The sequence below is a fragment of the Trifolium pratense genome, linkage group LG2 (assembly GCF_020283565.1).
Source record: "Trifolium pratense cultivar HEN17-A07 linkage group LG2, ARS_RC_1.1, whole genome shotgun sequence".
Taxonomy (NCBI): Eukaryota; Viridiplantae; Streptophyta; class Magnoliopsida; order Fabales; family Fabaceae; genus Trifolium; species Trifolium pratense.
In genome coordinates, this window is record NC_060060.1 from 48,986,032 (window position 1) to 49,009,137 (window position 23,106).

Sequence of the window (23,106 nt, forward strand, 5' to 3'; positions counted from 1 at the left end):
CGAAGGTCCAAGCCTCCACGCGCTTTCATAACCTCCGGCGATAGTTTTTGGTTTATTTTCTCTTAAAAAATACATATTTTTTTTAATAGAAGTTGTTATATTTGTTTTCTTAATTTATTCCTTAACTAATACCTTAAGAGCCCTAGTTAACACGACTCTATTAAAACATTCTTTAGAGGAGCACTGACTATTTGGAAAAATATCTTAATTTATCTAAAATATTTAAGTTTTTAAAAATAATACATATTCTAGATAAATTTATTGCTCAATCAACTTTTTTTTAATATCCGTATTTTTCGTCAAAAAATCCTACGTAAAAGGTCAAAGGGATTATTATGAGATAGAGAGAATACGAGAGCTAATCCCCTCCAATTTAATTTTTACCGGAAAGAATAAATTTTGTATCCTGACCATTGATTCATTTTTTAAGTAAATAATTATCTTTGTAATAGTACAAGGTGTGGTGGAGATTAAATAAACTGGAGAGAATCTGCTCTCGAGAGAACACCATTTATTTTCCAAAGCCATCATAAGGTCAATCGTCAAGGATGAGGACATAGAGAAAGCAGTTCTCCTTCCTCCAAAAGAAAAGTTTTCTACATCGCACGTTTCATGAATATAGGTATAAAAATAAGAGGAGTGCTAGCAACACACTCCAATAACAAACACACTCTCTTCTATTGGTTAAAATTTATATGGGTCCACATTTTTTTATGGGACCCATGTGAATTTCAACCAATAAAAGAGAGTGTCTTGGAGTGTGTTTGTTAAAGAGTGTGTTGCTAGCAATATTCATAAAAACAATATTTTCCTTTTGTTTTTTGCTATAAAAGCTTTTGAGTGGAATATGCATGGACCATGCTGCTGCGTTATCCATACGCAACACAAGCATTGTGAGAATTTTGGTTTGGCCTTTGGTCCTCGGCAAGACTTTTATGGTCACGACTCACGACCGTAGACTCACATAATTTTTGATTATTTATAAAATAATTAAAAAATAAAATAAAAAATTCAAGTTTTATGAGTATGACCAATAAATTATATTTGGTCACATAACTGTATAAGAATAATTTTTTGATCATTTTTTTTATACGCGCCAACTTTTTCTATCCCTTGTTTTGGGCTAATTACTTATTTTTGCTTCACTTTCCTTAACCATTGACTTGCTTTATTAGCGAAAGGAAAAAAAACTATTGACTGTGTGTTCCGTAGATATAGTTCAATAATATTAGTTTATAGTTACTTAAACATTGCAGTTCTGGGTTCTAAGTTTTGGGGTTCGAACTCTAAATTCTCCATTTATATTCTTATGGATATTAAATTATTTGACCAAAATAATAATAATAATTAATAACCAATGACTCACTTTTATCAATCTCTTACACTGCACACTAAACTTAAAATATAGAGTAAAAGAGTTATGTATATTTTGTCTTTCTAAATATATATACCAATTTCATTTTCAGTTTCTCTTATTTTATTTTTTCAAATTATTGTCCCCCAAATTTTTTTTATTTCTATAATCCTAGTGGCTTTATAAAGTTGATGTGAAGTATAATTTCGTGATGTCTTTTATGAATTCTAGTAAGTGGCTATATGTGTGAATGGTATAAAAAATGTTGACTCTTCAAATTGCACATCGTGCCAATGTCACACCACTCACCACAACTTGTATATCCTTTTGGAAAAAACTTCAGTCAAAAAGAAAAAGTTTTGGTCATAATTAGTTCTCTTATAGGATTAAATTTATGTACATCCGTTTTAAATATAAGATCCATTTAAAAAAATTACGGAGATGTATATCAAAAAAAAAAATTACAAAGATTAAAAAATTTGATTGTAGTATTTAATTTGTTGACAATAATATTGTATTTACAATTTTATTCTTCAAGAAAAAAAAAAGAGTTAATGTCTTAATTATTTAACTTCATTTAATTTATAATTAGGAGTATACTTGTAAAAAAGTAATTAATAACTTGAAAATTTATAATTAATAATTAAGAATATTTTTTTAAGAGAATCTTATTTTTAAGGAAGAAGGTAGTATAATTTTGCGATAAACTTTATTTAAATACATATATCATTTCAAATCAAACACATTCAATTGAAAAATAAATCCATGGCTTACTCTAAAATTCTCTTTTTCTCCATCATTGTTAGATTCCTTACTTTTGCAACTATCATGGCACAAGACTCTTCATTTTTTCTAAATAAATTTTGCTCCCCTGACCTTACCAAATCCAACAGCAACTTCCATGACAATCTCATCAAACTACTCTCTTCATTATCATCAAAAGCCATAAGCAACACTGAATTCTACAACCCTATTATTGGTACAAATCCCTCAGATTCTATCTATGGAATGTTCATGTGTAGGGGTGATGTGGATTCTCAACTTTGTCATGAATGCATAGGTAATGCAACCCAACATCTATCCTCAGAGTGTTCTTTGTCCAAACAAGCTTCGATTTGGTACAACGAGTGCACGGTTCGATACTCTAACGATTCATTCTTTTCGGTCGTTGATATGATGCCTGGTTTTTACATGTGCAATACCGTGAATTTCTCAAACACAAAAAGCTTCACGCCTTTCTTGTTTTCGACCATGAATCTAATTGCCGATGAAGCAGCTAGTGACAAGAAGAAATTTGCAACAAATGAACGAGTTTTCGAATTTCAAACACTTTATTGTCTAGCTCAGTGCACGTCAGACTTATCGTCGAAAGTTTGTGGAACCTGTCTGCGTAGTGCTATCAACCAACTTCCAATTCATTGTGATGGAAAACTAGGTGGGAGATTTCTTTATCCTAGTTGTAATGTTAGGTATGAACTATATCCTTTTTATAGGTCTATTAATGTTCCTTCACCAAATGAGCTTGCTCCTCAAACAAAAGATTCGATTTCGAAACAAGATTCAAGATTTTCAGAAGATCCATTTTATCTTTCCTATAATTGCTCTAGTAACCACAATACAATCACTTCAAAAAATTTCAACTTACTTCTCTCTTATCTGGTGTCCAATGCCACCGCCGGAAAACTATATCATAGAGTTATAATGGACGAAATTGTGTACGGACTCTTCATGTGTCGAGGTGACCTCCCTTCTCGCCTTTGTGTTCAATGCGTAAAAAATGCAAAAGATCGAATATTCTCCACGTGTGTTTCATCCTCGGAGGGTATAATTTGGTATAGCCATTGCTTGCTTCGCTATTCAAGTCAATATTTTTTCCCTAACATCGCCGAAACTAGACCTATGTACCACGATATAAACATCACCAATCATTTCATCTCGGACCAAAACTTGTTCACTAGTACATTATCGAATCAGTTATCTGAACTTGCGAATGCAACGGGGAATAGTGATGAAAGATATATGATAAATTCATTAAAATTGAATGATATACAAACCTTATATACTCTTGAACAATGTACACCATATTTGTCTCCTCAGGAATGCATTTCTTGTCTAAATGATATGATAAGTACACAAATTCCATGGTCATTCTTGGGAAGTGTTGGTGGAAGAATTATATATCCTAACTGTAATCTGAGATTTGAATTGTTCCAATTTTACATCGAGAGCGATGAAGCTCGGTCGTCTAGGAATCCTTCAAAAGAAGCAGGTGAACTCTTTGCTCAAATATGATTTATTTTATTTTAATTTTATAATTTTTTTTATCAAGTATCGTAGTGGTTAGACTTTCAAACTTTAAGTATGAAAAGTTTCGAAATTCGAACTTTCAACCCTATATATCAATGTCCTGGTTACCAACTGTGTTGTACTTACAGGACGTGCAGCTGGAGCGGTAGGATTCTATTCTTCTTAAATGAGAAAATCAAAAATTGATATTTTAAACATCAATGATTTTACTTTATTGTCAAGACTTTAATGTTTACTATTGGAATTATAAGATTTATAATTTATAATTGTTTTGTGTAGAAAAGCGGAAAATTGTCTTAATCGTTGTCCCTACCATTATTTTGGTGATGCTCTTTTCTATTGGATACTATTTGCTAAAGAGAAGGGCAAGAAAGAGTCGTAGGACTATTCTTCGAGATAATTGTAAGTATTTATTTATTATGGAATAAAAATATAATATTTTAAAATTTTTAATTTATTATTAACACTAAATCAAATCATTTTTATCTAGTTGGTAAAGAAAGTGACACTTTAGAACCACTACAATTCCAATGGTCAGTAATTGAAGCAGCAACCAACAACTTTTCTAATGACAATTATATTGGCAAAGGCGGATTTGGAGAGGTTTACAAGGTCAGAAAATGCAACATGTTGTACGAGTAGTTTAGTGTGTATTTACGCGTGCGTGCGCGCACACATATTATATTTCTTGTTTCTATATTCAATAATAAAAGTAAACATTAAGTGAGAATTTTGAAAAGGTTCAAATACTATTTTAAGTGTTTCTAGTTAATTAACTTCGATCATCAATATATCGCATTTGAAAAAAAAAACAAATCCATAATCAAATGTCACATACAAAGTAAAAATTGAAAACTTAGTTTGAAAGTAAATGAACCCTAAATTTTTATAATATATTTTTAGGGTATCCTTTTGGATGGACGAGAAGTTGCTATAAAGAGGCTTTCAAGAGGTTCTAAGCAAGGTGTAGAGGAGTTCAAGAATGAAGTTTTATTGATAGCAAAGCTTCAACATAGAAATCTAGTCACATTTATTGGTTTTTGCCTTGAAGGACATGAGAATATACTTATTTATGAATTTGTGCCCAATAAAAGTCTTGATTACTTTTTATTTGGTTAGACACTTTTCACCTAAAACTCTTTCATTTGTCAATATTTAGATTCATGAGCATTACATATATATAGCTTTTACTTCATATATATTTAATTTTATTTCATGAACAATATTGTAGATTCCCAACACCAAAAGTTGTTAACTTGGGTTGAACGCTTTAACATCATAGGAGGAATTGTTCGAGGAATTCTTTATTTGCATGAACATTCTCGACTCAAAGTTATACATCGTGATCTCAAACCTAGTAATATTCTGTTAGATGAAAATATGATTCCTAAAATTTCTGATTTTGGTCTAGCTCGAATTATGGAAATAAGTCAAGACGAAGGAAGTACAAATAGAATTGTTGGAACATAGTAAGCTTTTAATATTCACCCGGTTGTTATATTTTTGCAATTCTTCTTGATTAAGTTACATTTTAGTTAAATTAACATTGAATTTAATTTATTTTATAGTGGTTATATGGCTCCGGAATATGCTATGTTTGGACAATTTTCTGAAAAGTCGGACGTTTATAGTTTTGGAGTCATGCTGTTGGAGATTATTGCTGGAAAGAAGAACATAAGTTCATATGCACAACATCATGTTGCTGATAACCTCTTGAATTATGTGAGTGTATTGATGTAGCAATAGTATTCTTTCCGTCAAATTTTGAATTATTAGAGCTCCTCCTCTCTCCCAATAATCGAAGAAGTATAGACCAAAAAAAATATATACACGCTATTTCACATGTGACTGTTAGGTCGTTAGTGGGAGCATCATTGAGTTGAATCAACACATTGGATTAAGAGTAACCATTCAATTCACTTTTAATACCACATGTTCACCCAAAACCTTAAGGCAAATACCACTATTGTGCCGTGAGGGGAAGCCTCACTGGTTTGGATCAATACATTAGGCTAAGAACAATCACACAAGTGACTTTTAACACCATATTCACCCAAAATCTTAAGGCATTAAATTTACGTCTCCTTTCATTTATATGTTGCGCAACCAATGTAAGACTTTTAACTCGTACTTGATATATCACAATAGTGACCGGATAATAATTGAGAATTTTAATTTGATATATTTCAGGTTTGGAGACAATGGAATGATCAAACACCTTTAAGTATATTGGACCCAAAAATCAAAGAAAATTATTCAGAAACTGAATTCATCAAATGCATTCAGATTGGTCTATTATGTGTTCAACGTGACCCAGATGCTAGACCTTCAATGGTGACAATTGCTTCTTATCTTAGCAGTTATTCAATTGAATTACCATCACCACAAGAACCTGCATTTTTCTTGCATGAGAGAACTTTTTCAAATGTTGCTGCACAAGAATCAAGTTCTACTCAATTTGTTAATAGTTCTTCATTGTTATCTATCAATCAAATGTCTACTACAAATACTTTTATTCCTCGCTAGTAAATTAAAATTTATTTTAGTTGTATAGTTGTTGTTATTTGTTAACAAACTATATGTTTTAGCATCAATTAGTATAACTTTGAAAAGGATTGAGGAAATGAAAATATATACTTGTAATAATCTCATGTAAAAACTTTAGTAAAGAATGTTTGTATAGGTAATATATATTTAAATTGTTTAGCTTGTATTTTATAATAATCTTAGTTTAATTTCTTGAATTTAAATGATAAACAGTCACTACCAGTGTGAATATCACAATATATTGGTTAAATTGTATTTTTGAACCATTAACTTTTACAAACTCGTTATTTTGCCTCTTAACATTTATAATAGTACTTTTGATCCTTAACTTTAGACTATTTTGCAAAAGACTAGTCTCCCACCGATTTTGACGAAGTCAACGAAAACATGTGTAGTGAATCGCATGCCACATCAGCATGTGTGGCATGACATGTGATGATAGTCAATTATAAGCGATTTTAAGTATCATTTTAGGGTAGTTTTAGTGACAATTGAAGACCAAAAACAAGCAAAAACCTAGAACAATGAAGTTATTTGTAATGAACCCACCATATTGGATAGACCCAAATAGGAGTTAGTCAACTTCAGCCCAAATAATGAGACTATGTGGAGAAATGAGTTACTATTAATAGTGTAATAGGAGTATTTTGTGAATTATGTGATTGGTGAAAGTTGTTATTCTTCTCTCTCAAACTCTCTTTTCACATCTCTAATTTCCTTTGTATTGCAACTATTTGATCTAAGTTCAATAAGAATGATTCCTATCTTAGTTTTATGTTATATTCAATTTAGTATCATTACATTACTTGGCCAAGAAGCAAAAAAAGTGAAAAAAAAACATAAAAAAGGGTAAAAACCTCAATAAGGATGCGCACCATCGTAGCCACGATGAGAACGGGCGTGGTACGATGAAAGGCAGTGAAATAAAACAAGAAAATTTGAATCAAATCTTCATTGTGGCCAGAATGGATACGATGGAGCGCAAGAAAAAAACTCAAATCCAACTGAAAAACTATAAATAGAGCCCTCATCTCCTTCAAAATTATTCATTCCAAAATATTGAGAGCTATTCAATATTCAAGCAAGAGTTAGGAGAACTCTAAGGAGGAGGCAAGGAGGGCTAAAGAACTTCAAAACTTCAAGGTCAACAAGGTTCATTTCTTTTATTGTCTTTGTAATTTTATTTTCCTAAGGTTAGGTCGATTAGATGAACTCCCTTATGAATGCTTGAAACATGTAATTACGATTCGAAAAAGTGTTTATGCTCAATTATTATTCAGTTATTTCCATAATTGTCTTGTTTTAATTATTCGTTCTCAATCTTGATCAAATTAGAATGAACCCATAGGTAATTAGCTAATCACGGACTAATACGCTCGAAAATAAAGACAATTCAACCGACCTATATGAAACAATTAAATTCAGTATCTCCGGAAGGGGGTAGGATTAAGAATCACACTTAGCTAAATACTGCATGTTTAGGGTCAATCAAACAAGGTAGGCCAAGAATACGTGACAACTTGTAAAACATTGAAATGGCCGAGGATAAGGACGCCTTTAGTTAGGCTGAACCATCGAAGGTGAGAATATTATAAAAACATCGGTGAAACTTACCAAGCGGGTGACTTAACTCTTTTCAAATTGCAATAAAAAGCATTGTAGTAGAAAACTTCTATTTCCAAAGTCAGAATTGGGAATGGAGAACAAATGGCAATAGAAAGCATTGTAACAATTTCAATTAAAATTGATACAGGTAAATGTTTTTTATGTTCCTAGAATTAATAAAAAAAAATTTAAGTGTTGCTCAGTTGTAGAAGAAAGATTATAAAGTGATACTCCCTCTGTACCTTTTTACTTATTGTTTTTGAAAAAAAAATATTTGTTTCAAATTACTTATCTTTATAATAATTTAAAGTTATATTATGTCTATTATACACCCTCATATAAATTTCAAATATTTAGGAGCAACTGTTTTGAATTTCCCATTTCTCACTTAACGACCGAGCTTTCCTTCATTCTTTTTGGGGATCGTTGAATCAAATGATATTTTTGTTCTAATTTTTGCAGTGAAAAAATGAAAGAAACAACTGACTTTACTTTACGATTTCTGATAATTTAGCATCTGTATTTACCATTCGGTGTTTACCCTTCTCACAAGAAACAATTACAATTACAATTACAATTCACTCTTCTCACACACACGTGTCTCCGTGAAATCTCTATTCTAGATTCTTCACTTCTCAACTTTTCCTAACCCTTCCTTCCACAAAATTTCAAATTTTTCTTCTGATTTCTATCTGGATTCTTTCAATCATGGCTTGGTATAGAAAGGGAAAGCTTGTTTTTGATGGTTTTCATAGATTGGCTCAATCAAGAGTTTCATCTCAAAATTCAATTTTGAAACCTAGTTCAAGAATTTCATCATCTGGGTATTTCAATTTGGGTTCTAAAGGTACAATCTTTAATGGCTTTTCATCGTTTTCTTCAATTTCTAAAAGATTAGAAACAAAGGGTTTTGAAGTTAATAAGAATTTTAGGAGATTTTACTATGTTGATCCTCGAAATGTGAAGCATTTTGCAACAAGAGGGCCAAAAGGTTGGTTTCAGAATCCTAGAAATATTATGATTGTTGTAGTGGTTGGTTCAGGTGTTTTTATTACTGTGTGTTTTGGAAATATGGAAACTGTTCCTTACACGAAACGAACCCATGTGATTTTGATATCGAATAAGTTGGAGAGGATGATTGGAGAGAGTGAATTTGAAAAGATAAAGGTAGCTTTTAACGGGAAGTTGTTGCCTGCAATGCACCCTGAAAGTGTGAGAGTTACAATGATAGCGAATGATATCGTTAATGCATTGAAGAGAGGGTTGAGTCAGGAGAATGAGAATGTATGGAGTGATTTAGGGTATGCTTCAGGAAATACTATGATGAGTGAAGAACATGGGAGGGAGACACTTAATGCATTGACTGAAAATGAAGGGAATGTTGAAGGGAATTGGCACCAGGAGGACTTGGTTCTTGATGATAAATGGGTTCAAAAGAGTAGGAAGAAGGGTGAGAAACGAGGGTCGAAGCCTTATACTTTGCATTTGGATCAATTCAACTGGGAGATTTTGGTGGTTAACGAGCCTGTTGTTAATGCATTTTGCTTACCTGGTGGGAAGATTGTTGTATTTACGGGTTTGCTAGAACATTTTAGAAGTGATGCAGAGATAGCAACTATTATTGGACATGAGGTATTCATTTGATTTGTTTAATTCACTAGATTTGTTTGGATTGATTTATTTTAACTATCTACTTCTGATACTGTTTGAAAGATATTATGGAAACAATTAATGATATGCCTGTAAGCTCTTTTCTTTTTATGATAAATGTTTATAGCTCTTGTGAAAACAAATTGACTTTATTTTATCTTTTGTTATAGAAATAGCTTATATTTAAGCACTTATATGATATAAAGGCTTATGCTAGAAGTGGTGTTTAATTAACCTATTAATCCAATCAAGGCCATTGTTTTTGCCGTTTTATATGTTTAGATGTATATATCTAACACTTTGTAGCTTGGTAATTAGGTTGCACATGCTGTGGCCAGACACAGTGCTGAGGGGATCACAAAAAATCTGTGGTTTTTTATTCTACAATTGATACTTTATCAATTTGTCACGCCTGATGTTGTCCATACAATGTCATCACTTTTCTTACGGCTACCTTTCTCCAGAAGGTAATGATTACTCCATTGTCTCTCTTATAACCAAGTCTGTATTGTTCACTAAAAATAGTACATTTATTTCGTTGATATATTAAATATTAAGAGTAGTGAAAAACATGAAATTAGGCAAAAGATGAATAAATTTTGGCTCAATTAGTGGAACCATAGAGAATAGAATGAGTTGCTCTGTTATGTTTCGTTTTGTTCATATGCCAAATGCTACCATATATGCTGACCTGAGTCGTGTAGCAATGATTATTTTTTTTTGGAATGCCAAATGAATTGCTCTATTCCTTTCCTACCTTAAGACCAAATCAAACACATAGGTTTTCATTAATTTGCTTGTAGTACCTTGAGCATGGTTGTTTGTGAGTCAACTCACAGACACCGGCCGAGATTACGAGTGCGAGCAGAATTGTCTTCTGCACAGACTCGGTCCTCGGATGCCTTGTATGGACTATGGACTTGGTATAGACTCGTGATACTCTTGAAAGCTGACGAGTTTGCCAAAAAATTGAGAAAAGAAGCCTAAAACACAATCATTTCTTAAAATCAAGGGCTGTGAATCCATATATCCTTCGCATTTCAGTACAATACAAACCTAATTGCAACCATTTCTTCTTTCTGGTGTGCTGAGCGTTGCGTTATATTTCATTGCTCTTCTCTTGCGTTTGTGTATCCCACCTCGGATACTTTGTAGACGTTGAAAGGTACACTAAGTTATGACTGATAAATAGATGGTATAAAAGCAGATAGTTGATACTCTGTGCACAGCTAATGGGATCATGTTAGTCAAAAGCAAGATTTTGTTTAGAAGCGGAAAAGAGTGTCAAAATCGTAAATTGTGGGATCCTAACATAGATTTTGGTAAAATCCCAAGTAGCATCCTCAACAACAATCTTTTTCACTGAACTAAGTACCCGCCATTCTTTGCTACCAACCTTTATAATCTCCCTGCTAGCCAAAGTTGTTTCTTGTTATTCAGCCTCGACAGTATAATTCCCAGTGTCCTTTTTTAACTGAGATACATGGAGTACTAGATGAACCATTGAAATAGGAAGTAACTGGCAACAAAAAAAACTAAAATTTGTAGGTGACATTCCCATATCTGTTAGTTTTACGTAAGTTCTACACAGTGCTGTCAAGTATCGGCCATGGCTATATTTTGGCTTTCTGCCATGGTTTGCCATCTGCAATCCATAACCCTGACTCTACACGAAACAGATTGCTTTCTATATGTACATTATTTAAAAAGAAACACACTCTCAAAATATAGCATCTTTCTGCTGAAAAGTACATTTGTTGTGTTGGTCACAAAATGATTCTCTTTCAGCACTTGACAGAGACTTATATGATGTTTTTGCTGATCCTTACTTTATACAAGAATATCATACAAAAATACCATTACCAACCTTTGCAAATACGAATTAGAATTTTGATTTATCATATATTGGAAAGTTGTACTCGTAATGCCCTCCATAAAAACTTATCATTGTTATTGATCCCTTTGAGGTCACTGCTTTACTTGATGCATAAGTTCATATTTGCATGATTCCCCACTCCCAAAATTACATCCATATTTGCATTATTTCCATGCGTAGTAGAAAAGCATCATGATAAAACATTTCAGTAAAAGAACAAAATTCTACATCACTGTTTGTTAGAAAGAAAACATGTTATTTATTCAGTGAAGTGAATCACAGTTAGTAATTAGTAATGGCCCAAGTCTATGGTGCACAAGTGAGACAAGTCTTGCACCATGCACAAGCTTGGATCAACAAGTCTCAACATCGGATCAATATGTCACATCACATCTCATTTGATCAAATGGCGAGACTTATTGGTCCAATGATGAAAATAAGCTTGTCTATGGTGTAAGACTTGTCTCACTTGTGCACAAAGCCTTTAGTAATAATAGCTAAACTAAACTTTTGAGCATGGTAGTATGAGATAGAACTAAGTAAATCATTTGAATATGAATGCTTATATGTTCTTGGAGTTATTATGCCTACTCTCTAGGATATTATAGAATTAAAATAGAAACATATCGTATGTTTGTATGCACTAGCTTCGATGGTATTGGAGCCAATTTTAGTTTTGTACATTTTATGACCATGTTGAGTCTGATTTTGGTGCTTGTGAGATATACATACTAGGGACATGTTATATAAAGTTTTTCATTTACATTTGTTTCTTGTTTCTTTTTTATCAACGTGTTTGTAGGTTTGTTTATACTGGCTGTGCTTTTTAACCTCTTTTTGCATGCTTCAACATCAATTTTTCACATTCTATCTTGACTGTCTAACCAACTATGTTCTGACATGGCCTTCTTTGGAGCATGACATAAAATATTGCGCGGTATCTGTTCTGTTCTTTCCGTAACAATGCTATTTTCTGCGTTGGATATGTACATGCATGTGTGTGTCAAGCTGCTTGCGTATCTGTCGAGAATCCCATAATAGAGTTTCAAATAGTTTGAATGTAAAACACCTGATTGTAACAATTGGATACTTTAGAGATCCAATCGCACAATTAGAATCTGGGAGACTAATATTGTATGATCGTGTTGAAATGGAAAAATGTGTAATTTTAAGCCTTTTGTGATGCAATGTTGATTATGTAGAGGGTGAATATCTTCATGTACATTTTTTATGGTAACAAAAGTTGTGACTTAACCCAATTTATCAACAATTTTTCAGGATGGAAATAGAAGCTGATTACATTGGACTTCTATTAATTGCATCAGCCGGCTACGATCCACGCATGGCACCTAAAGTCTACGAGAAGTTGGGGAAAATCACTGGCGGTTCTTCTATGGTTCAAAACTATCTCTCCACTCATCCATCTGGAAAAAAGAGAGCAGAATTACTTGCTCAAGCTCAGGTAATGGAAGAAGCTGTTACTATATATAAGAATGTAAGATCTGGACGTGGAGTTGAAGGTTTTCTTTAGGACTACATAATTGTTTTCTGAAAGTATACTGAAATTTTTTATATACACAGTGCCCTTAGATTTAATGCACAAATATGGGATTCCCCAAATGCAGGAAATGCCCTTAAATCCTACTATACTTGATGGTGTATGTGATTTTGTTTAGTTTACTTGATATAATAAACATAGGAGCATATAGATCAATTTTTTATTTTTTTTTTGTATCATTTGTATTTTATAATTTTTTGAAAACAGATAATATTTTCAAATAATTTAATCGCAGCATAAAAAGGAAATTGCTACACATACTAATGGTAGCTAGTACAATGAGAAAAAAAAGTGTAGTAGAAAACTATCAAATCTTAGTGTTCGTAGTGGTTGTCTTCAGCATTCTTAGTGAATTGAATTGTTCTAAATTTACTATTTTCTAATATAACTCGCTACTACTCGCTTTCAACTTATCTAGCGAACTACCATGCTCTACATTTTCCAGATCTTTTTTGACTTTGCTCTATATTGTTCACTGCTTGCTCGCTTAGCGAATTGCCCAATACTCAATACTCAGATTCTTTGTTCTTTTTAGAATCAAGCATCTTTAATCATTAGATCCTACAAAATATAATGGACATGGGTCAAAGTATAGCTATGATAGCACTCAATAACTATTAACCGATATTTACATAAATTTGGGGACATTTGATATGATTACTTGCAAAAGAAGTCAATATGTGCCACAAACATATGTCAAATTAAGTACATCTACTTGAGTTTGCGTGCTTTGATATGGCGCAAACATTCTCTCGAGTAGTTCTTTTGCAATCTTCGAAAGTACCTGCAATTTGTTCACCATCACCATTTCCTCTGTCTTCCTTCTTTCTTCGATGGACAGAAGTATAAGATTAATGTGAAACGGTACCCACCTCCTTCCTCCAACAACTTCAAGTTTGATGAATCATATATAAGTAATTCTGTTTTTTCAGATTGAGGCGGCTTTATCAAGGATTCTAGGGGTCGCTTTGTTTGTGGTGTTACTTGTAATATCAGTTTGTCCACTTTGGTTATGGGTGAACTTTTGGTTAATGGTAAGATTAATGATTTTACTAAAACATTCTTATTAATTATATAGAAAGTGGAGTAGTTAAGGGGATTGAAATTCAATAAATAAGAGTATAATAGTGAAAACATAATGTTGCATCAATATTCTAAAGTAACAATTATTTTGAGGAAAAAAGAGTTCAAATATGGAATACCTTTTATGAGATAGGAGTACGGTTTTTGCTTAGGGATGAAAATGGGTAGGGTATGGGTAGGGTACTATAGTACTCATTCTCATACCCGCAATTTGAAAAAATACCCGTACTCGTTATCCGCATTTTTACTAAAAATAAATCGATCCGTTATAAAATATCAAGTCGTTTTAATATAATTAATTTTTTTTAAAAGATTTTAATGTCGACTCATGAAAATTATAAAAAAAAAATTTGATTAACATCATGTTAAAGTTCATTTTTTTATTGACATATTCACATTGTGTTTGTATTAGGTTATAAATAAACATTTTATTAAAATTGTGTAATAGTTTAGGGAGTTACTTTTGCCGCCATACTGGTTACTCAACCACTGTCCGCGACTTAGGTAGCGGATGTCTTTTTTTCCCAAAACGCCTTATTTTTACGCATCCGCTACTTAAGTCGCGGATGTGTAAAAATAAGACGCACGAGTAACAAGTAGGGTGGCAAAAGTAGCTCTCAATAGTTTAATAGTGTTGTATTTTTTAAAATTGATAAACATATGTTTTTTTTGTTTGAAGGAGATAAACATATGATATTATATAATAATATATATAAAATAAATAAATAAATAAATATATATATTATGTGGGTATGGGACGGGGTGGGTACTAAGGTACCCGTACCCACACCCATACCCGTTCATATTTGCGGGTAATTACCCATATTCGTCTCCATATCCAAAATGCAAATTTTTACCCTACTCATTATGAGTATTTTATCCGGGTGGCTACTGGGTTCGAGTAAAATTGCCATCACTATTTTTGCTCAAAAGACTAGGAATCTTGATTTGATGCCTCTTCCACAAGAACTCTTTTATCTCCTACATGCATCAGATTGATTTGAACTTCAAACTAATAATGACATGCAAATATGCATGATTTTTTTATAATATTTCCATAAAATAAATTAAGCTTTTACTTAAGTTTATTAGAATATTTTACTTGTTTTTATTTCATTTTGTTTATTATTACGTACAAATGCAAAAAGTGAAGCAAAAAGTGTAATTGATGCATTTTAAGGTGATTTGAAGTCTAAGACTTGTTTTATGACAGTTGGACCATCTCTTAATATTGAGAAAGTGGAAAATTAGTAGAAGTTAAGTCTTAAGTGTTGCCAAAATGTTTCAATACAAAATCATATGGAATCAAATTCTTGACGATTATATTCAGGGCCGATCCCGAGTATTTGGAGGCCCTGTTTAAAAATTTAAAATAAATTTTTAATAAAAAATACAATTATTTTTTTAAAACTCGTTATCTATTTGAATTATAAATAACATGAAAAATAGTCATTATAGTAAATAACATCTAAAAGCGACATATTTTAATCAATAACATTAAAATACATCTTCAATCTAATATTATTACCAACTTACGGTTCCTTCGGGAAAAAAACTTTATTGAAATGTTAGTTTCTTTTTTTATAATCAACCGCAAGTTACTTATAAAATTAAGAGTGTGCCTATTAAATTTTCTTTTTTTAGTACTAACATATTTTTAGTAGTAACAAAGTCATTATTTATTTTACATATATAAATTTTTTAATAGATCCACTACAAGAAAAAAGGTATATCACGACAGGCAAACTGCAGCGGTTGCATTCTAGCCGTCGTCGCTTTTCCCTTTTGTGGCAGTTACTGTAGCAGTTCCTTTCCGCCGTCGCATTTTTCCCCTTTTGCATCTTATCTCTTTAATCTACCCAAACCCAAACACTTCATTAACCCAAATCCCTAATCGATTTCAGTTTTCCTTCTCGTCTCAGATCTGTACTCTTCGAACCCAAATCGATTTCAGTTCGTCAAACCCAAATCACTTCATGCCTCAGATCTTCGATTTCTCTCTTCACACACCTTGAATCCCTAATAAATTTCGAAATTTCCCTATCTCACGGAATGCTTAACTTCGAAATTTCGATTCATTATGTCTTCTCAACGCTCTCTGCTTTCTCTGATTTTGTTTTCATTGTAAACAGTGAGTTGGTTGATTTCATTGTGATTTTGTGCATATACGTAGTTATTCGAACCACCTATATGTGGGGTTTTCTATGATTGCTTGATTTCTAACAGTTGCATTTTGTTTGTACTAACTTTTGTTTGAATTTGTCACTTTGTTCTTATATTGGTGTTTACTATTTTTTGCTTTTGTTTCTAGCTGTGTAACAAGATTTCTAAACCCCTATTTATGTTGTTTCTAAACCTGCATCGGTTAATTGCTAAAGCAGTTTATGTAATATTTATGAACATCTATGAACTCTGATTTTGATGTGTTTGTTGGAGTGAATTTGAATTAGGGGTTGAATCATGATGATGGAGTGTTGTGTTTGGGATTACACCTTTTCAGTTTCTCCAAATGAAAGATTTTTATAAGTTTGGTGTGTGTATTGCAAAAAGTGATTGTTTATAGTTCCAGTCACCATGGCATTGTTCCTCTTTGTATATGCTCCTTATTAGATTCTTAATAGTTTTAAATGAATTTTCACTTTGAATTTGAAAAATTTGACAAGATTGCTGCATGTTAAGTTGAGACAGCTTTATGCAAGATTTGCTTCAAATTTTGGGACTGATTCTTAGAAGAGTGATTCTGGCAAGAGGAACCCCAACAACCAAATGCTTGGAAGGCCTGTGAATTGCAATGGAGGTATAGTACTTTGTATGTAATTGTATAATCATTCTTGTTAATTATTGTAATAAGACTTCACCTAATTGGTTTTGCCATTTTGCAGGCTTGCAATAGCTTTGCAGTAACTTATGTTCCATTAGATGGCACTCTTGGTATGTCTTTTCTTCCTTCTCGGCATTGTTTGGATTAAAATCTTAATTAAGCAATTATCATATAAGTGCTTACGTATAAGCTAGTTTATAGTAAAAGATAAATAAACTCAAATTATATTCATATATAAGCTATCTTGAAGAGTTTATAGAGATAAACTAAAAACAACTTATGAACATGTCATAAGTTTCTTCCATAATTAAGCTCTCACAAAGACATAAAAAGTCTCGTAAATGCTTATGATAGTAGAAAACCTCAAATAAGTTAATCCAAACAAGACAATGTGATTTGTTTTATCATTTCAAAAATATCCTCTGAAGAAGCTTTGGTCAAAAACAAGAGGATAGTTTAATGACTTTAATTAACATTTGTTTATGCTTAACAGGTCCTTATGCTGTGGAGTTTATCATAAACCATGCTGAAGTTTCAATTGCATTTCTACAAGAAAATAAGATCCCATCAGTATGTGCTAGTTCTTTCTTTGAGCTTAATGTTTTGTTTTCACTATTGAAATATGAAATGTCTTCCACATTTAATTGTTCTACCGTTTAAATCTTCTGAGATAGAAATAAGCATCTATCTTTTTATTTCTTCCTAAACTTATTTTCATAGATTTTGTCATGTCTTGATCACTATTCTTTAAATCTCAAAAGTAGGTCAAGCATTATTGTCTTATTTACTCACAGTCCAGATTTTGTCATGTCTTGCTTTACCTGAATCATCTTTGAACTTTTCTCGCTATGACGGTATCAGGTCAGTGGTTGACTCCCCATGTAACCCCCCCCCCCTCTCTCTCTCTCCCTCCATATACACACACAACTGAACACAGTGTTTTGTAATGTTCTTATTTTCATTGATAAATAATTTTGTTTGGCTTGGATCCATTTTATCTATTCTAGATATGGAAACAAGTTTACGTTGATTAGTTGGACTCTCTCTTTGTAGATTCCTAAGCCAGAGGGTTAAGCTCTGAGGACACTCCTTTCAATCTTAATTTCAAATTTGGCTGGAAGAATTTTGGTAGCCTTACGTATTATACAAATGCCTATACAAAAGAAATGATCTAATTTGCTTAAAAATGAAAGTCCAATTTGACACGGGTTGCTAATATTTAGTTGGCTTTCTATTTTATTTCATTTTCAGGTGACAACGAGAGGTTTGGGATCTATAAGAAGACGTTTTATGTGAGTTAATGTGTTACAAGCAATAACCGCTACAAGTAATAGCTTTAAGGAGGCACTGAATCAAAATAATATCTTCATTTCCCTTCAGCTGCTAATAAAATTGGTAGGCATTTGCATATATTTCTTTTGGCATCATTGCACATTAGTGATGCCTATAGTATTTATTGTTTCATATTCTTTGACATTTGCAGGTAGAAAGAAAACTGATCTTTTGGCTAAATATGTTGGTGACTTCATGACTATAAGTATTTTTCATTTTTCTTATTGGCTAGATTTTTATCTCATACTTCTGATTTTATGTGAACTGGTATTCAACTTCACCAACAAATATGAGGTGCTCGTGATATTGTCACAAAGCTAGTAGTCATGGAGTTGCATATGGGAAATGAAGCAGGTCATGGAGATGCATATTTTTAATTTTAGTGTTTACCAAAGAAGAATAGATACTTAGATATCATAATTTTGCTGTGTTTGTTATTAAGTTTGAACCATTAGCAAACTTAGTATTTTGATACTTAAGTAGTCATTCATATAGATTGTTATACTGAATTTTTGCACTATGTATGTAAAGCTACCGGAGCTCATTTGTATTCGAATTTAATGTATGAAATTCCATTTAAATTTGAATCGTTATTTTATTTTGAATGCATGTTATTTTTCTATATTTTGGTCAATATTATTTTTCCATTGATGATCAATAATTAGGAGTAAAGAAAAAAAATTGGTGTAAAAAAAAAACATTTAAAAAATTTGGGAAACAAAAAAAAAAAAATAGCGGCGGTTTTAACCGACGCTGAAAGCTCAAAAAACTGGAATAATAAATTCAAAAAGTGGCGGTTCGAACCGCCGTAAATGCCATAAAACCGACGCTAACATCCTACCGGTGGTTATTCCGACGGTTCACTATAATCGTCGCTGTATGACCTAGCGACGCCGCTTGTTGCAGCGGACGCCCAACCGCTGCAGTAAGCATTTAGCGACGGTTTAAACCGACGCTAATGGTTTTTTTCAGTGGACGCCGCTTTCCAACTTCCTTGTAGTGACCGATATAAACAATTTGAGGCCCCTAAACGTTTGAGGCCCTTTTTTTTTTTGACATAAAGGTTGCTTATAGCATTTCATTCATAACTAAATCACGAATACATGTTGGTACATCAATGAAAATATTAGAGCTAGCTAGAGATGGGGCTACCCTTGCAAGAGCATGAGCTACCTCATTCGCTTGTCTCTTAGTAAACTCAACACGAGAGTTTTCAAAATATAAACTAAATAGACGTTTGCATTCCTCTACCACATCCCCCACCTCTGTTAAAACACTCCCTTCATTATGAAATTGATCAACAACATTTTTGGCATCCATAGCAAAGTCCACATTATCAATTTGCAGATTTTGAATCCACCGGATAGCATGCCAAAGACCGAGTGCCTCGCCTAAATCCACATTACATATCGGTGATTTCCATATGGTTTTTGCGAGCACAAATCTACCTTCGTCGTCGCGGATGCACATGCCAATACCCACTCGATTAAATTGAGTCGTGAACGACGCGTCAATGTTACACTTGTACCTCCCTTGTGTCGGTTTCTCCCACTTACACGTCATCAGCCCGGCCGTGCTTCTGCTGGATTCGGCCGAATTACCAAGTTCTGTTGCTGCCATATCTGCAGAATTTGGTGTTAACATGTTACTGCTATTGGCCTGCACCCACGCATCAAGCAGTTGCATAGCTTTTTCTACTATTTGAGCACATGTCGCTGTAGTGTTTTGCCAGAGTTTGAGGTTTCTGTGTTTCCATAAACTCCACATAATTGCCGCCATCCGAGCACTTTCTTGCAAATTTAGCTGCTGCAGTAGCAGAAAAATGGTTTCTGATGCGGTACAGTTGTGTTAACAGCACCTTCAATTCTATTCCAGAGGCCACTCGCACTCCAAACTTGGATAGACAAAGGACATGTAAATAAAATGTGAACAGTATCTTCATAATTATCGTCACACACAACACAGTTCGGTGGACATTGAACTCCTTTATCTCTAAGTCGCGCGCGAGTTGGGAAGCATCCCCGACATATTCGCCACACAAGATTTTTAACCTTTGGAGGAACCTTCAATCTCCAAATGCTAGACCAACAGCCCGGTCTTTTAAGATGAGAGGTGTCTATAAGCTCCTCAACACAAAGACGATACGCATTTCTAACCGAGTAAATACCATTCTTCTCCGCTTTCCACACCAACTTATCCGAGTGAACTTGTTCAACAAGTGGTGTTTTAAAAATCGCATCTGCTGTCACTTGATCAAATAAAGTATTAACTATATCACGGTTCCATTCTTTTGTTGAGCTATCAATAAGATACTCTACTGTTGCATGTTGGAGAAGCTGTACATTATTATTATTATTATTATTATTATTATTATTATTATTATTATTATTAGCTATTGAAATGCACTCTCCATTTTTTAGCCATGGTTCACCTAAAATAGGGATATCAGCCCCTGGGCCTATGCACCATCGGGATCCAGCTCGAACAAGAAATTTAGCCTTATGAATACTCCTCCACACAAAGCTCGGATTATGTCCAACAGAGGATGCTAAAAAATTATTGTGAGGGAAATACCTGGCCTTAAACAAGCGAGAGACAAGACTATTGGGATTTGCATGAAATTTCCACCCTTGTTTACCCAGCATAGCAAGGTTGAACGTCGTAAGGTCCTTAAAACCCATCCCTCCGCTATTTTTATGAACCGATAACTTCTCCCAAGACAGCCAATGAATTAAGAATTAAATGAGTTAAGAATTTTACGATAAAAAAAAAAAGTGTTGCCAAAAGGTCATATATGAAAGCATAACCAAAAGTCAAAAATTGTGAACAGCCAAGCCTTGCTGAAGCCTAAGCTTGCAACGGGCCTATACTAATGTACACGAGTGTAGCAAGCAAGTTAATATTGATTTACTATTTCATATTTTTACAATTCTTGGCGGAATCGATATTTTTAATTAATGATGATAGAACTGTGCACATGTAATGTGATATTCTTGTCAACTGAGTTAGGTTAACAGAGATTTTAGGTGAGCTTTTAATAAGTCATTTCCTTTATTTTTGCTTAAAATTATCAAATTATTGAAACAACCTAGTTTTAATTTTTTTTCTTTCCCTTTTTTTAAATAACAGTACCAAAATGCAATCTAACTTCGTGCAGAGATGTATATGTATTACCCGAATGCAATCATGTGCTTCCTTTATCTCTAATCATAAGATTTTTTAAAAAAAAAGAAAAAAAAAGTATGTCCCTAAATACAAGACTCTCTACAAATTTAGATGCGTTTATTATTCTTTTACCACACACGCATACTATTACTTTTTTTTCCGCTTTCACCATCAGTTTAATCTAGTTCGGGAGTCAATTCTAGCATCAGTGGTTCCAACCCCCTCCAGATCGCAATTGCAGAGGATCGAACTGTGGTCCTCCTTACCAAGTTCAGTGTCAATCACCACCGAACCAACTAACGATTTATTAATACTATTACCTTTTCAACCCAATTGGGGTTGTCTAGTGGTGTTGGATTGGACCCTTGGAGTATGCTTCTCTCAAGGTCTCAGGTTCGATTCCCCCTGGTGCCAATTTCGGTGAGCTAAATCCATACAGAGCCAAAAAAAACTCTGGCTTTAAATGGCCCCCCGCAAGTGGGCGGTGGGAGGGATTGGTCCCCTTGAATTAGTCGGTCCTAAGGCCGAATACCAAGTTTTTTTTTAAAAAAGACTATTACTTTTTCTTGGAATATAAAAGTTAACAATAAATACATTAATATCAAATGTTGTATTTAGTACTCACTTTTGACTATACTTTGCACTATTTACATATATCTATATATACCATAACTTTTTGTTTTTTTGTAAAGTAGTTTAGTGGCTAAAAATTCAATTTTCGGATGGATAATTGGGACCGGAATTTGAACCTCAACTCAACCCCTATCATATATAATATACTAATGTTCTATCAACTGAGCTAAAATCGAATGATTATTGTTCCTAAAAAAGATTGGAGGAGTACTAAAATACCGGAACCCCATGAAATTCTGGGACAGGGAAGACAAAACCCATCCCCATCCCACCGACATGCCTCGTTGTAGAGGGTGCCTCGTTTGTTCCTTAGCCTTGTTTTATTTTACTATTTTACTACCTTACTTTCTTCATAAAAAAATAGAACCGAGCAAAATATGTTTGAAAATTCATAAAATTATTGTTCTTCGATAGGTACAGTGTATCTCTCAATGCCTATGGAAGAAAGCAATTGATCACTCCCATGTATACTAGCTAGTAGCTAACTGCCAAGTTTACAAATAACTACCTATTCATCGATCTTGGAACTTGGTAATGGTAATCCAAAGAACCTCAAAGGTGCAATATGCTTGGAACTTGGAAACAATTTTAGTATTTCTGTTCGTTCTCTGAAATAGATGGTTTTCATTCCATGCATGCTTTTTCTCCACACCGATCACAATTAATAAAAGGAGAATGTTAACTTGTGTCCTTAAGGGCACATGTGAAGAAGATAAATGTGGAAAAATTTTATTGAACTTGTGGTGTATTCAATTATCTAAACATTAAATTCTTAGTATCATTAAATGCTATATTTCTATTTTTAGGTAGCTTAACATGTGCCCTTAGGGCACAAGTTAACATGACCCTTAATAAAAATGGGTCATGCTAAGGGTGGGGTGTGTAGTTCAATTGGTTTGAGCTATGAGTTAAACTTGTTGAGGAAATAACGGTTTAGGGTTCAAGTTCTACTGAAGGTGAAAAAATACTGGGGCACTTGTTAAACATTAAAAAAAAAAGTTAATGTTAGTAGCATAAATTTTTACATTTTTAATATGGTTAACTAGTGTCCTGGAGACACCGTTAAACATCTTTCAATAGATTTATTGAAAAATTGATGTATCTATTACTACTAGATACATCATTTTTCTAATAATCTAGAAAATTAATTTTTACTTATATTATATATGAGACAT

At 33.1% G+C, this 23,106-nt stretch overlaps 3 protein-coding genes and 1 long non-coding RNA gene across 6 annotated transcripts; 3 read left to right on the plus strand and 1 right to left on the minus strand.

Moving 5' to 3' along the window:
• Positions 1-2,063: 2,063 nt before the first annotated feature.
• Positions 2,064-6,212, plus strand: LOC123907068 (cysteine-rich receptor-like protein kinase 7). The gene is made up of 7 exons (XM_045957159.1): positions 2,064-3,623; positions 3,941-4,063; positions 4,152-4,273; positions 4,565-4,775; positions 4,893-5,130; positions 5,230-5,383; positions 5,852-6,212. The coding sequence occupies exons 1-7, from the start codon at positions 2,120-2,122 to the stop codon at positions 6,185-6,187; spliced, it is 2,688 nt and encodes an 895-aa protein (XP_045813115.1). The 5' UTR covers positions 2,064-2,119; the 3' UTR covers positions 6,188-6,212.
• A 2,113-nt stretch (positions 6,213-8,325) lies between these two features.
• Positions 8,326-13,033, plus strand: LOC123907070. Its single transcript, XM_045957160.1, has 3 exons — positions 8,326-9,445; positions 9,782-9,930; positions 12,618-13,033. Exons 1-3 carry the CDS (start codon positions 8,522-8,524, stop codon positions 12,868-12,870), a joined length of 1,326 nt encoding a protein of 441 aa, XP_045813116.1. The 5' UTR covers positions 8,326-8,521; the 3' UTR covers positions 12,871-13,033.
• Positions 13,034-15,694: 2,661 nt separating this feature from the next.
• Positions 15,695-18,738, plus strand: LOC123907071. Of its 3 annotated transcripts, none has more exons than XR_006809152.1 (5): positions 15,695-16,777; positions 16,863-16,911; positions 17,295-17,929; positions 18,053-18,196; positions 18,285-18,738. It is a non-coding gene; the product is annotated as an uncharacterized LOC123907071 (long non-coding RNA). The 3 variants fall into 3 exon arrangements; XR_006809153.1 differs by having other exon boundaries at positions 17,295-17,662; positions 17,809-18,196; XR_006809151.1 differs by having other exon boundaries at positions 17,295-18,196.
• Positions 18,739-19,201: 463 nt separating this feature from the next.
• On the minus strand, positions 19,202-19,912 carry LOC123904851. The gene has a single exon (XM_045954458.1). It carries the CDS (start codon positions 19,910-19,912, stop codon positions 19,202-19,204), a length of 711 nt encoding a protein of 236 aa, XP_045810414.1.
• Between the last annotated feature and the right edge of the window lie 3,194 nt (positions 19,913-23,106).